At 44.8% G+C, this 17,712-nt stretch overlaps 1 protein-coding gene across 9 annotated transcripts in view; it reads left to right on the top strand.

Annotated features, from left to right (window-relative positions):
- Positions 1-17,712, top strand: part of EOGT (EGF domain specific O-linked N-acetylglucosamine transferase) — a 114,970-nt gene that overhangs the window by 4,484 nt on the left and 92,774 nt on the right. For 2 of the 9 annotated variants that reach the window (XM_085850633.1, XM_085850632.1), the window contains exon 1: positions 13,128-13,417. The exons of 1 other annotated variant lie outside the window; for it this stretch is intronic. In XM_085850633.1, the coding sequence (XP_085706759.1) occupies positions 13,207-13,417 (211 nt within the window). In that variant the 5' untranslated portion in view covers positions 13,128-13,206. Of the gene's footprint in view, positions 1-1,353; positions 1,465-13,124; positions 13,418-17,712 lie in introns of those variants that run through there. 6 more of the 9 variants (XM_085850634.1, XM_085850636.1, XM_085850639.1 and 3 more) reach the window with 6 other exon arrangements.

Genomic DNA, 17,712 nt, shown 5'->3' on the forward strand with positions numbered 1-17,712 from the left:
TCTTGCACCCCAGGTCTTCAATTGGAAACGAATCCAATACTTTCTGTTTATCCAAGGTCATAATAATTACAGAGGATTCTCTCGCAGTGTGGTAGTAGACTGTGAAAACGACATTCCAAATCAGGGTGAAATTGGCGCGAGGTAAATCAAAGCTTGCTGTTATATAGTTTGGTGAACTGATGTTGGTCTTGAGTGGCAGCAATTATTGTGGAGTTGAAGTTGCTCGTTCTGCTTTTTATATCTGCCTGATGTCAAGATGGACCACGAGAGATTGTCCTTTAACCCATTTAGGGTCCATCCTAATATCATCCAAAGGCCAGTAGGTCGGATGTTCGAACAACATCCAACCATCATGGTACTGGCCAAAGGTTGAATATAGCTTTCCACGATTTATAAAGGAAACTTTCTCATGTACTTCTATGACTTTGAAGGACTTCTTGATGATGACCTGAAGATTAGGATCACTCTTTTGCTCCTGTCTCAGCTGGAACGGCAATCTGTTGATCAGACTGACAATCAAATGAGCAATTATGTGCTGTTTAAAAAGTAGTGATGGGCAGGTCTTTCTCAAGAGGGTAATTTAAGAAGCCCTCGACTGGTTTGAGCTCATTCTCCTGGCTGGTGCTTTGTCTTGCTCTTTCTTGTTTGTAGCTATCCTATATTTTAAGTCATCGTATGGGACTGAATTTGTTTGAAATTGAACTACTGTATATGTATGTAAATATATATATATATATATATATATATATATATATATATATATATGTTGTTCGTCTTTCGGCTGCTCCCATTAGGGGTCGCCACAGCGCATCATCCGTTATGATCCGCATACTGATTTGGCACAGGTTTTACGCCGGATGCCCTTCCTGACGCAACCCTGGTCGCCTCTTACGACACAGGGATAAGGATTGGGTTTCGCCATGATTCCGGGCTGCCCTACACCCTCTCATTGCGCGGCCCAGTGCAGAGCTCCCGTCTTCAAGCGATCCTCCAACCCAAGCCTCCGAGTAGCCGGATTACAGGCACACGCCACTACGCCCGGTGTATATATATATATATATATATATATATATATATATATATATATATATATATATATATATATATATATATATATATATATATATATATATATATATATATATATATATATATATTCCTTAACAAACTTTGATTTATTGTAACTGAATACCTGTTTCTTTCAATCTTTGTATGTATTTCTGGCTTTATGGTGAGTTGCCAGGACTGGCAGGATACCCTGGAGGTACATGCACTCACCTCTGAGCTGGTCTCACCTGGGTTTGAATTTCGTCCCAGCTGCTATAAGCTGTCATCCTGGTGTTTTGTATGCAGGATAATCCATCAATGTGTGTGCCGATCCTTGGATGGACGAAAAGTCTGGTGTCTCGTCTGCTGGCATTCTTTGGTGGACATTACATATCCCACAGTGTCCTTTGCTAAGAGGTGAGCTATCACCGGTACTCTGAACAAATTATATAATCCTTGCCATGTGGCTGCTTTTGCAGCATTGAACCTGCCTTGGGGCAAAACAACACTTATTATTGATTCACATACAGCACATGGCTGTGCATAGCATCATGGGCTGCGTGTACTGCTGATGCAGTGCCCCCTCCTCCCCCCCCCCCCATAGTTTATAGCAGGAATTTATTCAGGGTGCTGGCAATAGCTCGCCTACTTTTCACGAAAGACACCGTGAGATATTTAATGTCCACCAACTAATGCTGGTAGGCAGGACATCAAGTTTAACATCCATCCAAGGGATGGCACACACATTGATTCCTTGTCCTGCCTGCGAGACACCAAGATGACAGTTTGTAGCTCGGTTGAGATTCAAGCCCAAGCTTGACAGCTCAGAGGTGAGTGTACGTAGCTCTGGGCCATCTTGTCAGCCGGGCAGAACACCAGACAGAAGAAGTGATGAGCTTGGGATAATTCAACTCCGAAATCAAAACTGCTGTTTTGCTTCCTGCCAGCAGAGGACACTGGAGTGAAGCTCAACAGAAAACAGGGTTGATCACTGAACCCATTCTCGCTTGGTTCAGGTACCAACCAGGTTGAGCAAGTCTACCCAGCAAATAAAGTGTGGCTCTTCAACAATGAGAAACTTAAACGTAATGACTTACCTGGCCATTTTGGGATAAGGCCATTTATTACATAGATAGGGGATGGGGATGAGTACAAAAATTGGAAAAATAAAATTGGGTAAACACAAGGAAAGTAGACACAGGTGGAGGCCATTCAGCCCATCATGCCTGAGCCACATCAACATCACACCAATTTATCAACACCAGATCCAAATAAGAAAATGCAAAATGTTTTTTGTTTTGTAAGTTTTTGTATTCCCCCTTCACCCCCCCCCTCCAGAGGAGGGGGCATGGGTTTGGGTAAAGAACACACACCATCAACCACACATCACCTCTTGACGAGACCCCTACCAACAGCACTCCATACACCTGCATGCAGTCACGAATCAATGCTCAAGCTACCTAAAAGTCCTGCCCACATCCCAATACCGCTCCATCTCCATAACTTCCACACACCTATCTCATTCCAATTTACACTTGGCTACTGTTTCTGCTGCCACTACCTTTCCAGGGAGACAATTCCATGCATTAACTACTCTCTGAGTAAAACACCCCTGCTTTACTACCATCTTAACTCTCCTCATCTTTACTCCCAGGCTTTGACCCCTGGTACTATCACTGTCTACTCTGCTGCATCATTCATCTGCACTTAATATGTCTATACCTCCTCATAGCTGAGTCTAGGAAGGCCCAGAATAAATCTTGTAGCCATGCGCTGAACCTTCTACATGGCAATGATGTCCTTCCTCAGTTGTGGTGACAAAAACTGCACGCAATATTCTCAATGTGGCCTCACTAAATTCCTATACAATGTTAACACCACCTCTTTTGATTTATAAATGTTCCCCCTCTGAACACAAACTAAAACTCTATTTTCTTTACCTATAGCTGCCTGGCACTGTGCTGCCTGCTTACCTCCCATATCTGTTACCACCCCCAGATCCTTCTCCTGTTTGACACGCTCCAAAATTACCCCTTGCATCCTGTAATCTCTATTTTCATTGTTCTTTCCCATCCCCAACACTTTACACTTGCTCGGGTTAAATTCCATCTTCCAGTCTTTTGCCCAATTTATGCAAGTAACAATACTTTCATGAATCTGATCACCACCCCCCCCCCCCCCCTCTGCTATCCATCTCACCTCCAAGCTCTGTGTCTTTCTGCAAATTTGGAAAGCTTACTTTTCACCCCACTACCAAAATCATTGATGTAAATTATGAATAGTAATGGTCCAAGTACTGATCCCTGAGGGACCCCACCACTTACATCCTCCCAGCAAGATATCCTCCCACTCACAGCCACTCTTTGCTTCCTATCACAAAGCCAGTTTGCAATCCAATTAGCTACCTGACCAGCTATTCCACAAGCTGTTACTTTGGCGAACAACCTCCGATGTGGTACCTTAAATCAAATGCCTTCTTAAAGTCTAGATATACTATGTCTACTGCCTTTCCTTCATCCACCCAATCAGACCATGCTTCATAGAACTTTAAAAGATTTGTTAGACAGAAACTACCTTTGGAAAACCCATGCTGACTACCCTTAATTAGTTTGTATTTATTTAAAATTTTCCTCATCTGGTCCTTAATTAATGTCTCCAACACCTTCCCTGTAACTGAAGTCAAACTAACAGGTCAATTGTTTCCCAATTCTTCTCTGGATCCTTTCTTAAATAATGGTGTTACATTTGCGACCCTGGTACCTCTCCTGACTTCAGTGAGCTCTTGAAAATATCCGTTAACATCTCGCTTTCCTACTCAGCCACTTCCTTTAATTCTCTCGGGTACATATTATCTGGCTCTGGATCCTTATCTACTCTTAGATTTCCAAGCTGTTCCTTTACTACCTCCACTCTCACCTGGATCTTCCGTAAAAACCCTTCCTCACCTCCTTGACAGATACTCTCAGCTATTGGCAATTCTCCTGATTGTTCTTGTGTAAAGATTGAAGCAAAAAACCTGTTTACATTGTCTGCCATCTCACTTTCCTCACAAACCTTTTGAGGAAGTCCTTTTCCTCTTGAAGAAATCCTTTCATTCAAACTTTTGGGCCTCACTATCTGCCATGATCTTTCCTGGGAAAGCCACATCTCCAAGCTGGCCTCCAAAGCCAGTCGCCAATTGGGCATTCTCCGTCATGCAAAGTCCTTCCTTGGCACACCTGAGCTCCTGACCACGTACAAAGCATTCATCCGCAACCTGATGGAGTAATGCTCTCCCCTCTGTGCTGGTGCTCCCACCTCTCACCTTTCTCGGCTTCACACTGTGGAACCCAAGGCATTTATGATCATTGGTATCTCCCACAATGAAGCTGAGTCTTTGGGTCCCTCACTCTCTCACCGCAGGCTGGTCCTTCTGTCTTCTATTGTCTCCTCAACGGCCTTGCCCCCCCCACTCTGTTTGCTATCTGTCCCACCCATATTTCCGCAGGGAGCTCAAGATTTGCCAGCAACCCCCTTCTGGTAAAACTACAAAAATCAAGAATCACTGCTCACCTTCGCTCTTTCATTCCTCTTTTTTCCTGCCTCTGGAACAAATTCCCACACTCTCTTCAATCCCATTCTTCCCGCCAGGTCTTCAAAATAGCTGTTCACCACCATCTCTTGTCTTCCCCCATCCAAAACCATGATCTTTTTCATGTTAATCATGTTTCAAGTTTCATGTTAAAACCTCTGTTAATCCACCCGAAACTCACCTCCTTCATATTCCCTGCTTTTCTTCCTGAAAGTCCCTGTAGTATCCATTTTGTTTGCCCTGTGTACCTCACCCCATCCCTCTCCCTTCCACAGATCACCTCATATGTCTATTCCCCACTGTTTTGTGCTTCCCTCTCCCATCCCTCTTGTCTTCTGTTCCCCTTGTTATACGTTCTCTGTGTTAGCTCTTATATGAGCCTTGACATTGTATCTTAAAAAAATATTCCTTATGAATAAAAGGCAGTGTGTGTGTGTGTGTGTGTGTGTGTGTGTGTGTGTGTGTGTGTGTGTGTGTGTGTGTGTGTGTGTGTGTGTGTGTGTGTGTGTGTGTGTGTGTGTGTGTGTGTGTGTGTGTGTGTGTGTGTGTCATTGATTGGTAACTACAAAAGCGGGTTTCAGAATGTGGAATGGAGTCCTTCCAGGGCAGGCTCAATGCATCCACCTTCATTTCAGTAAGGGGTCACGATTCATGGACTAAGCTGTGAACTTTCTTTTCTCAAAGTTTTGTGCTGAGGGCTCTCTTCAGGATCGTTGCTGAGTCCCGGACAGCTTCCAACTGTAGTGGCACAGCCAAGCCCTTAGCCAATGATGCAACTCAACAGCTTTGTGCTGCAGACGACACATGAAGAAGAAGTAGAATAGCTGCAAAGGATATTTTCTGCAAAAGGATACTCTTAAGGATACTTTCCATGAATATGAACTTTCCATGGACTCTACAGGATTTTCCGATGATAACAAGCAACACTTCATTATAATAGGAAAACTGAGATCTGTGTTTTCATATCCATATTAATGTGTGTGTGTGCGTGTGTGTGTGTGTGTGTGTGTGTGTGTGTGTGTGTGTGTGTGTGTGTGTGTGTGTGTGTGTGTGTGTGTGTGTGTGTGAGTGTGTGTGTGTGTGTGTGTGTGTGTGTGTGTGTGTGTGTGTCAGTGTGTGTGTGTGTGTCAGTGTGTGTGTGTGTGTCAGTGTGTGTCAGTGTGTCAGTGTGTCAGTGTGTCAGTGTGTCAGGTGAGGTCAGGTGAGGTCAGGTATGGGAGCATGTGCCGGAGCAGCACGTTGCTGCGTCCACTTTCCACCTGTACTCTAGGGGCCTCTGTCTGGCCATCCCCCAGGCAGATTCCTGGCCCATCTCCATCTTCTTGAGATGCTGATCAACCTGCTGCAACCATGAGGCACAGGAACGGCCCATTGGCCTCCTCCACTCACGGGGCTCCCTCGCTGAGAGAATCTGGTGAGCAGGATCAGCATCAGGACATACAGCCGCAGCTGACGCTCACGGACTATGCAAGTAACAAATCTGATTTGAGTCTCTCAGCAACCGCTCGTTGGACACAAAGACCAACCAGCGATAGCCAGGGATTCGCCGAAGAGACCTGGTAAAAAGGACTTAAGTTTCCGTCTCAGATCCCTGGTGAGAGTCCAAGTTTCACGTCTGAGAGCAAGACTGGAAGCACCAATAACCTAAAGACTTGGACTTCTGTCCTCCTGCACAGGTACAGACAGCAACACACCCCATGATCCAGTGAATCCATGACTCCCCAGGCCCGACCCAGACGCCCATTGACCTCTGGCTCACAGCCAGCTGAGACATGGATATCATTGCCAAGGTAAGTGAACCTCTCAGTGATTTCAACATCCTCAACACAAACTGGTAAAGACAGGATAGCAGCATCCAATATGCCATTGAAAGCCTGGATCTTCGTTTTGACCCAGGAAACCCATAATCCCAGAGACTCTAATTCCTCATTCAGCACCTCGAGGGCCCTCGAAAGGTATCCAGAATCTCCACAAATATGACTGCATCATCTGCTAAATCAAGGTCAGAGATCTTGACATCCCCAAATGATGCACCGCAGCCTGATCTCTCAGACATCCTCTCCAGAATCCAGTCCATACAAGTGCTGAAAAGTGTAGGGGCCAGCACACACCCCTGACAAACTCCAGTAACAACTGGAAATAAGTCATAGATGGTACCACCACATCACACAGCACTCTCAGTACCAGAGTAGAGTTCAGACATCAGATTGATCAGTTTTGGTGGCACCCCACGAAGACCAAGAATCCTCCAGAGGACATCCCGATTCACTGAATCAAACGCTTTACAGAGATCAACAAGGGTTGCGAGCAGCCCCTGCCAAAACTCTCAACTGCGTTCGGTGAGGACCCGAAGAGCAAGGATACGGTCAATCGTTAACCTCATTTGTGTAAAGCCTGACTGCTCTGGACGCTGGTGCTCAAGCAGATGGTGACCAACCCTATCAAGAATTATCCGAACAAAGACCTTGCCCGGCACTGATAGCAGCGTCACGCCTCGGTAGTTGTTGCAGCCCTGGCGATCACCCTTCCCTTTCCAGAGAGGGACAAAAAGGCCCCTCTTCCATTCATTTGGGATAATGCCTGTGTTCCAGGCAGAGCACAGAAATGCATGCAACGAGATGAGTACTACGCTTCAACAGCCTTGAGAAGTTCATCATAGTTTCCACAGATCCCAGGAGCTTTACCCCATTTCAACTCCAGCCTGCATTTCCACAAACGAAGGTGGATCACCATTTATTTGAGTGTCAGCAATAGATAGTAACATCCAACTCAACAGCTGGTGGACCAGCCTGGTACAGCCGCTCAAAGTAACCGGCCCAGCGGGTCTTCACTTCAGACTCCTCTGACAAGAGCCCACCACCCTTCACTCTAACTGCAGTACACCGAGCGATGGACTTGGAGGAACGCAATGCGCAAATTCCCCAGTAGGCAGGACGAGAATCACTTGACCACAAGTGATGTTCTCGCCCCTCACAGATTCTTCGCACATGGGCCTCCTTGTCCACCCTCAATGCACGTACAGTTTTGTGCCTCAACTCCCTGAACAGCCCAGCTCTGCCATGAAGCCTGGCCCTGTGACTCTGGTCAATGGTTGATAGCATACCTTGAGAGACAAAATTCTTCTTCGCCCGGCGGTGAGTTCTAAGACATCCACTGGCAACATCAAGGACGGTGGTCTTGAAGGCACTCCACAACTCTTCAGGATCCCCCAAAGCACCCAGACCCCCCAAATCTCCACTCAGCCTGTTCACAAACTCCTCAGCTACCCTCTCATCCTTGAGCTTGCCAACATCCAGCCTAGGCTGGGATAGTACTATTCTCTCGGATTTAAGCTGCAACTTCTGTGTTGCTACTGCAAACCTGTGGTCAGTATTGAGGAACTGAGCACTTCGGAAGATCCTGCAGTTCTGGTTAATCCTTCAGTTACCATCAACAAGCACATGGTCAATCTCCGTTGCCACACCACCAGCGTTGGCATCCCAAATGCAGGGATGAACCTGAACCAGCCATGCTAAGTCCATGACTTCTTGCAAAGTCAAGGAACTTTGTGCTATTCTGGTTCACAGTTCCAGACCCATAGGGGCCAACACACGTCCCATAACCAGCCCTATCAGTTCCATTCGATGCATCGAAATCCCCAAAAATTAGAACAGTATCTCACCTGGGGCACTGATCAACCACAGACTTGAGGGTGGCATAGAATGCGTCCTTCATGGTGAGATCACTCACCTCAGTTGGAACGTATACAGAGACCAGGGAAAGGACACCCAAGGAGTGATAAATCCTTTGTCTCAATACGCTTGTTGACCAGTGTTACCTCAATTATCATTGGGGCAGCTTATTTGGCACAGCTACAGCAACTCTTTGAGCATTGTAACCATCAGAGTGACCAGACCAAGAGTCGGTTTAACTACCCGCCACGATCTTGCCACTATCTGGTCTTCAAACCTCAGAGATTGCTACAATACCAATGTTCAAATGCTTTAGCTCAGATGATAGCAGAGATAGGTGATCATCTTCTCTTCATGATAGGATATTCCAGGAACCCACCCGAAGGGACTGACTCAGGTTAACCCAAGGAGACCACCATCTGGTGGACGACACCTCAGCACCACCCTGACACACATTACAGCAGTCTGCCCCAGGAGGGTTACCCCATGTTTTTCCTCCTATCCTCAGAGTGGGGATTCAAAATGCTTTGCCCCAATCCCGTCATCGGGTGAGCTGCCCTGCAAAGGGAGGCTGCACAGGAGGTACTCCCACGGAGTGAGTTTTCAATTTTCTTTGCGTTTTTCTTGTGTTTTGGAGCATGAAGGGTTTTGCAGTGGCCGGAATGCAAATCCTGTCACCAACCTACTAAAAAGAGTAACCAAATTGCAGGAGGATGTCTGCAGACACAGTTGGGTACTAGACATGGATGGTCGTTGGTTCACAAGGAACTCCTCTGCCCTTTGACTGGTTTTGTTTTTAATCCTGCTGGGTGTTCATATCCATACACCCTCCTCACCAGGACATGGTGGGGGAGACGGTTGAGTCACCGACAACCCGTCCATGAAACAGATTAGTGCAGGTTTACATGGTACCTGTCACCAGTCACAGATCTAATCTGGCCTGACCTAACAATAGTGTGTCTCCTCCCCACCAATGTCAGCGTGTCTCCTCCATAACTCCAAAACCATGAAACCTACGAGCCTGAAACTTTGCATGCAGACTTCAAAAACTCCAAGAAAGTGCATGACTGAAAATTGGGTGTTTAGGTTCATCAAAACACCCCTTTTGAAGTTAATTAACAGCCTTATTTAATTATATCCTTTATCATGTGCCATTCTCGGCCATCTCTCTCTCTCTCTCTCTCTCTCTCTCTCTCTCTCTCTCTCTCTCTCTCTCTCTCTCTCTCTCTCTCTCTCTCTCTCTCTCTCTCTCTCTCTCTCTCTCTCTCTCTCTCTCTCTCTCTCTCTCTCTCTCTCTCTCTCTCTCTCTCTCGCTCTCTCTCTCTCTGGGGTTTTCAGGCATATCCTGGTTAACTTTGTTGGGGTCTGAAGCTACCACACTTTTTTTGGCCTGCTTCAGCAGGCCTTGACTTTTTTTTTTTCTTTCTCACAATGATAAAGTTTTTTTTTTTTTTTTTGTTATTTTTTCACCTTCCTCACTCACATTATCATGTTCATCATAGCTACGAATCACTGTATATATATATATATATATATATATATATATATATATATATATATATATATATATATATATATATATATATATATAATATAGCTTTTGTTAGTGCTGTAGTTTTCAAATTAGGATCTTGGAGTAATTTCATGCATTATATGATGTAATTTTCCACAATCTACTCTCACGGACTAATTAAAGTATATCATCGAAATATTATTTTTGCTTTGGGGATCGGATAATATCCAGACTAAATAAGTTTCAAAATCTGGAGTGAAATCTGATAATTTAAAGAAATAACAAGTCTTATAACTAAGTCCCTCCTTCTCCATATATACACAAGAAAATGTGAAATTTCCCAAGCAATAAACTCATCTTTTTCCACTAGTCGGAGAATTATATGGAGTAAACAAAAGATTTCGGAATGTGCCAAAATTAACCAGCTTCAATGAGCTATATGATTTAATGCTCTCACTGCTTGTCGGCGTGCCCTGTCCCCCAGAGGGACTGCTTATCCATAGCATCTGCCAAATCTATGTCTATATTTTTGGAGGTTTCGCAAGGTGCTCGACAGGGAATCGAAGCAAATCTAGTGAAAAACGGACGTTTTAAAATGAAGTAACGTTTGCGCGGACCTTGAACCGATGTACCACGTGTCATGTGCAGAGACGAGCAGGCAACATGGCTGTTTATCTGCAATATTTATTTCACGGGCGATTAAACTTTGCGACGTCTCCAGGGTTGGTCTACATTTAAAGAGCAACTCTTTTGTGGATAAAGTGATTATTTGAACGAATTCATTTAATTTATTTCACTGCTGCGGGCACGGTAAAGACGGGATTTAAAGTTAAAGGGATTCTATATGGTGTGCCACCACAGCCTGGCCTGCCGTTCCTTATCAACCATTTAATTAGAGTGCTTACTTGAGTGTATAAGCCACTTACTGACTGCCCTACAGTTGATGGCAATACAGTTCGTGTCCCGATCGGAATGTGCAGTCGGCAGTTGTGACAAGGTAGAGGTACATGATTTACAAAGGTTATATGTTTTCTCTTTGTGAGTTTCAAAGCAAAATATATTTGATGACACCTGATTTTCGAATAGTTTGCCATATTAACTTGTTTTCTAAATTACAGAGCCAATTTTTTTTTTCCACTCGTCACATGATGATTGGCAGCTGTTTATAAGGATTATTGAATATGCACATCTCCCTGAAACATCTATACTGCAACGTTGTTTTTATAATTTGTTGATTGAAATTCCCCCAAAACAAGGGTGAAAGCTACTCAAGGGTTTTGGGTTGTATACAGTACGTACTGTAGTCCGTAATCCTACCAACTGCAATCTTCCGATTCCTGAAGAATTGCCAATATGAGCCAGCCACTAATACTGTGCGCACGTTTGTGTGTTGTTCACAAAGCATAACATGTTCTCTCTGCTAACTCCTCTCCCTCTCTCTCTCTCTCTCTCTCTCTCTCTCTCTCTCTCTCTCTCTCTCTCTCTCTCTCTCTCTCTCTCTCTCTCTCTCTCTCTCTCCCTCTCTCCCTCTCTCCCTCTCTCCCTCTCTCCCTCTCTCCCTCTCTCCCTCTCTCCCTCTCTCCCTCTCTCCCTCTCTCCCTCTCTCCCTCTCTCCCTCTCTCCCTCTCTCCCTCTCTCCCTCTCTCCCTCTCTCCCTCTCTCCCTCTCTCCCTCTCTGTCCAGGCGATGTTTATCTCTGGGTAGTGTTTGTCTCCGGATGTGTCCAAGTGGTGTTTGTCTCCAGACAGCTTAGATCCGGAGACGGCTGGGCGGTGTTTGTCTCCAGGTGGTGTTTGTCTCTGGACGTGTCCGGCGTTGTTTGTCTTTGGACGTGTCTGGGCAGTGTTTATGTCTGTATGGGAGTTTTTCTCCAGGCATGTCCGAGCTGTGTTTGTCTCCGGACAGCTTGGCTCCAGATGCGTCCGGACGGTGTTTATTTCTGGATGAAGGTTTGTCTCCGGACATGTCTGATTGGTGTTTGTGTCCCGACAGCTTGGCTCCGCATGTGTCCGGGCAGTGTTTATGTCCGGAAAGGAGTTTGTCTCTGAGCGATGTTCGTCTCCAGACGTGTCTGAGCTGTGTTTGTCTCCAGGCGGTATTTATAGAATGGCCGGTAGAAAATTGATTTCAGACATTATTTTGTTTCCATCATCACTGCTATTCAATGCAGAAGCATTTTGATGAGACAGTATGAATCATAATTAACGCTCCACCACACGTCTGCTTTCCCTTCCGCTTACCTCTCGCTGCTTTCCCTTCCCACACCCCTCCTCACTCTCCCTCCTCGCCCTACCACCCCTCCTCACTCTTCCTCCACCTCCTCACTCTCTCCCCCACCACTCTCTTTGTCTTCCCCTTCTTTTTCTCCCCCCCTCCCCCGTCTTTAGTATTCCTGTCAGCGAAGCGAAGGGTGGTATTTGCTAGTACCTAATAAATGGCCTCTGCCTCTCCTTAATAGCACTCCTTGTCTCACTACTCAACCACCCTGGCCTCTTTCAACCTCGTTTTACACTTCACTGGAGTATGCCGACTTTCTATCATTTTGTATGCAGCCTGTTGCTGCTGGTTGCATCATTTCTGGGAGTGCGGCTGTGCCACCGATGCACTGCCCCCCTGTTTCTGGTAAGATGGTACTCATTTTGCCGACCTTGGAAGGATCACAGGCTGAAACAACCCAACTGGTATTATTTAACGACATGACCGGGGCTTAAATTCAAGACCCGAAGATCTTAAGGCAGCCACCTTAACAGTTAAGCCAAGACGAAACTAATGTTCCTACTTTGCATTCTACACATTTGCTTCTTGAAGGTTTCCCATTTCTCTGTTGCCGATTGCCTTCTTGTTAGCCTCTCCCAATCGACAGCACCCCAGCTCTCTTCTCGTACCCTCAAAATTTGAATTCCTTAAATCTAAGTCTTGCTCTACTATCCCGAACTTCAACTCTCCGTGGTATTGTTGTAAACACCATGTTATGGGCACTTGTCAGCTTGTCCCCAAATGCTGTCCAACCTCCATCCACCTCCTCTCCCACATTGAGATCATTACTTAAAAAGAGGTCTTTTCTACAAACCAACTTTTAAAAACAAATTCCTTAATGTGCTCAAATACTAATAATTGTTGAAACTTTGAAGCCAAAACACACACACACACACACACACACACACACACACACACACACACACACACACACACACACACACACACACACACACACACACACACACACACACACACACACACACACACATACACACACACACACATCCTGCATCGATGTGGGACGGAGCACATGGACCGACACACCCATATAACAAACCCGGCACCAGCACGATAGCAAACAATAGGTGGCAGTTGACGCACCCACTGCCTTCGCCGTTCCTGGCTGGTGTCGGTGGGGGGCGGAAATGAATGCTGAACGACCTTTTCCGACCTTTTTGTGCGCGGCTTGCCACGGGCAACAGTTGTGCTCCTTTTGCCAAACGCAGTCCTCGTCGAATAAAGTGTGGATGGGCTTCCTGGTGTGGATCGGCACACCGCTGAAGACCCAGCCTTGTTGTGCGCAAGACCCACCATCGGTACGTCCTTCCACATCGCGCTTTTCAATCACACCAACAGGTACATGTGCGTAGATTGTGTACGACACACGTGCTCCAGCAGCCGTGCTTTTGGTTGGAGGCACAGGCAGCACCAATGATTACTGCCGGTATGTCTGTGGTTCATTGATATAATAGTAATTATGATAGCAATAATAACATCTATTGGAGGTCGAGTACGCGACTTGGTTTTCCTCATAAAGGTCTCTCAATGTTTTTCTTTGAATCTGAAAAAGTCGCTTCCGTTTTAAATTGTCCATCTCCAGGGATTCCGTCTTCGTCCGCATTCGTTTAGAGAATCCTGTGAATGTAAGATGGTTGCGAGTAAGATTCATTACTAACAACTGGTAATAAAATGTCATTTCAATAACAGTTTCAACAGGGTCTTTAAACTTTAAACAGTCATTCACATCTTGATGCCATCGCCTTCGATAGGTAAAAGGATTTTGCATCGTATCATGGAGTACGTCGTCCCGATGAGAAACTAAATTTGACGCTTTGTTGTCTATATGTATGTACCTCCTCTGAGTACGTATGATACCTTGAGCAACAATTGGTCTTTAAAACCGCATGGGTCGAGCACCTTGCTTAATTGCATGGGATGGATTCACAACACTTCATGATGTCCCACGACACACAAACACACGCACACGCACACGCACATGCACCTACCTTAATAAAAGCCTCCCCAAAATTGTTTCCTGCTTCCATTTTTGAACCTATTCAAACATTTCACCCCGCAATAAGTTTCAGGTGTACTGTAGTTCATTGTATGAGGATAAAGACTTTTAATCATGCATTCTACAGATATGCTCCTCATTGAACCTGTTAATCTCCATCACATGGCCTGCAGGTGGGATGTCCAACCCATGTGAAAAAATACTCCAGTAATCTATTAATTACCTCTGCCACCGAAGGTGAAGGAGGTTATGTTTTCACCCCTTTCTGTCTGTTTGTCTATGCACAGGATATCCTAAACATACCCATCAGAGATGGGGAATCCCCCACCATTGAATAATGTCAATTTTCAAGATGGCTGCCTGGCGGCCATATTGGATGTTCGACATGGCCGAAATTCAATAGCAACCTACTTCATTCCGTTACCTACATTTCCAGCAAGTTTCATCAGAAAAGAAAAAAAATTAGAGCCTATATCGCGATAACATCGTTTTTTTCAACATGGCTGCCTGGCGGCCATATTGGATATCCGAGCGGGCCGAAACCATGTTGGACAAAGTTCCCCAGGGGTGAGGAATGTAGTAACCAAAAATAATTGAAATCAGATAAGTGGTTTTCCATTTATTACAAAAAACCTTTTTTCAAGATGGCCGCCCCAGTCGGCCATCTTGGGTCCGGCCACACCCGAAATCAATAGTGTTCTTCCTTTTCAGGTGGTATATGTGTGACCCAAATTTCAAATCGATATGGCGAACAGTTTATGAGTTATCGCACTCACAGCTATAAATGTTGACGCCCAGCCAGCCGGACGGACGGACGGACGGACGGACGGACGACCCGGGTGACAACAATATCCCCCTTCCGCCACGTGGCGGGGGATAAAAAGTTGTTGACTGATCTGAATGAAATTTTGTGGACAGGTTCGGCGTGTGACAAGGACGAACTGATTCGATTTTGGGGAAAATCTGGATCCAGATCTGACGACTATAATTTTAAAGTGATTCTTCACCATTGAGAGATAGGGCCAAAAACGATATGCAGCACAATATCTCAAAAAGTTGTGGACGGATTCGGATGAAATTTGGTGGACATGTTGGGTGGAAAGATTTGATTCAATTTTGGTGAAGATCCGGATCCGGATCCGGATCCAATAATTTTTTCAGTGATTCTTCACCATTGAGAGATGGGGTGAAACCTATTGTATCACACGATATCTTACAAAGTTGTGGATGGATTCGGATGAAACTTGGTGGACAGGTTGGGTGTGTGACAAGGACGAATTGATTCGATTTCGGTGAATATCCGGATCCGACTCCAAGAATTTTAAAAAGTGATTCTTCACCATTGAGAGATAGGGCTAAAAATGATATATAGCACGATATCTCAAAAAGTTGTGCATGGATTCGGATGAAACTTGGTGGACAGGTTGGGTGTGTCACAAGGTCAAATTGATCCGATTTTGGTGAAGATCCGAATCCGGATTTAGATACGACAATTATTTGATTTCAAAGTAATTCTTCACCATTGATAGATAGGGCCAAAAACGATATAGTACTGCATAGCATGATATTTTAAAAATGTATTGGGCCCAATATGTTCTCGTGGATCAGGCATTATGTGGCGGAGGTATGCTCTCTACCAAGTGCTCTTCTAGTTTATTCATATGGCTGCTGATTTGCATCATTGCTGGGCATACAGCTGATGCAGTTCCCTCTAGGTTTGGAGTAGGAGTTTGTGAGTTATAATGGGCTTCCTGCGATAAACTCTTCCTTTTGCAAAAGAAACAGTGGGATCATTAAAGTCCAGCAATGATCAGTGCTGGCAGATGGGTTGTCCGGCTTAATGCCTTCCCGATGCCGTACATAAGAAACACCCTAGGTGAAAGATTTGAACCCTGAGGAGACAGCTCAATGGTGAGCACACATATCTCTAAACTCTTCTGACAGCCCCACATGAGTAATACTAAGTGTGACTGTACAGTGTTTTGGAGTCTGACAGAGTGCAACAAAAGTAAAAGACTCGTCTTTGAACTTTCTCATCTTGGTTTGATTCCTGACCCAAACTATAATCTGCTGGATTTAAGCTTCACAAGAAGGAGTGGGGCATTCCATGTGAAGTGTACACACCCTCCCGACACTAATACCTCATTTTCTCCCCATATGTTGGTCATTTATTCACTTGGGTGAAAAAACTCAAAATACCAACTTTTAAACCTGTGGGCCCATCGGGGCCCATTTTAGGGGCCCCCCAAATTTGGGTGCCCCCGGCTGCCCCACAATCTTCCAGTGGCCATATCACAGGTTTTTGTGGTCCGATTTGGCTGATCTTGGTATCAAAATGCTCGTAAAAGCGAGATCTTTCGAATCGCGTGAAGTAAAATCACTCCGAAACAGTAATTTAAAAAGTTATAGTTTGGGGCGCCCTTTGACCTTGGGCCCCCGCTCCCCAGCCAAACCGATGGTCCCGATTTTTTTTCATGTGAGAATACCCCTTCATATACTCCAACACCTCCGCATAAATGAAAAAGGGATCTCAATGGGTTCAAGTGTGATGATGGTTTTATTATTCGGGGACTCGGGTGCTGGACACACAATACGCCACAATACATTGCACAATATTTGAACACAAGATTTCCAATACACTATATCAGTATATTGTACATAAATTTTCCACATGCACATGCAGGAACTGGAAGCGATACTAGTATGAGAAAGAGTTTTTCCTAGCATATTATAGTCAAGATTTTTTGCCAACCAATGTTTTATTTGACAGCTGTGTTTCTTTTTTTACTGATTGTGTAGGTTCTACCTGTAGCAGTTTTTGGTTCTATGGAAAGAAGTATATCAGAAATGTCTAAAATGCAGTGATCTTCAATGTCAGGAAAAAAGAAACTATTTGTGGGCCCGTTTGGATGAAAAAAATTCACTTTCACTTCATGAGTGTCCTGAAAGGCTTCCATGATGCAGGCAAGCCACCATTTTCCATCATAGTGCACTGTGACATAAACTGAGAGTTTCCCGTTAAAAGTTGGTGTAGATTTTGAAATAGCTGACTTGATATGGTGTTCCTCGCTAAGGCTGAATTTGCGTACTTGAAGAGCAGTTTCAGAAATAGGGATGATAGCTTGAAGTTTTTGAGTTCCAGTTATGGTTTTGGCCGTTTTTAACCTTTCTTCCAGATTTCGTTCTTCCTCGTCATACGCCTCTTGGATCCCGTAACCGAACTTCATTTCATTCAAACCATTTTCAGCAAAGGCGAAAAGATCTTTTGGAGAAATAATTTGACTATCGTAAGGTCTACGCAGGCTCTCACGTGTTGCTTCTCGTTTGACTGTACCTCCCACGCCATCTGAAGGGTCCTTGCCATGACTTGTGGCAAAAAAATGCCATTCTGCATCAATACCATACTCTGATTTGTGACGACATAGGTTTATGAAGACTTTGCAATTCTAATATTGGCCAGCGCAACCGTCTGAGAAATAGTTAAGATTCTTTACATTTCCAAAGCTAGATTTCAAGTGTTCAATGAGCATTCTTTGGAAGAGGTGGACTGAGACAACGTCGTGAGTATTGCATTCTGATATAATCGTGAACGAATCGTGGTTTAATTTGTCATCGTCCGATTTGAAATAGTAAACCC

Source organism: Eptatretus burgeri, chromosome 13 (genome assembly GCF_056783735.1).
Source record: "Eptatretus burgeri isolate ZD-2024b chromosome 13, Ebu_testis_v1, whole genome shotgun sequence".
NCBI classification, from domain to species: domain Eukaryota; kingdom Metazoa; phylum Chordata; class Myxini; order Myxiniformes; family Myxinidae; genus Eptatretus; species Eptatretus burgeri.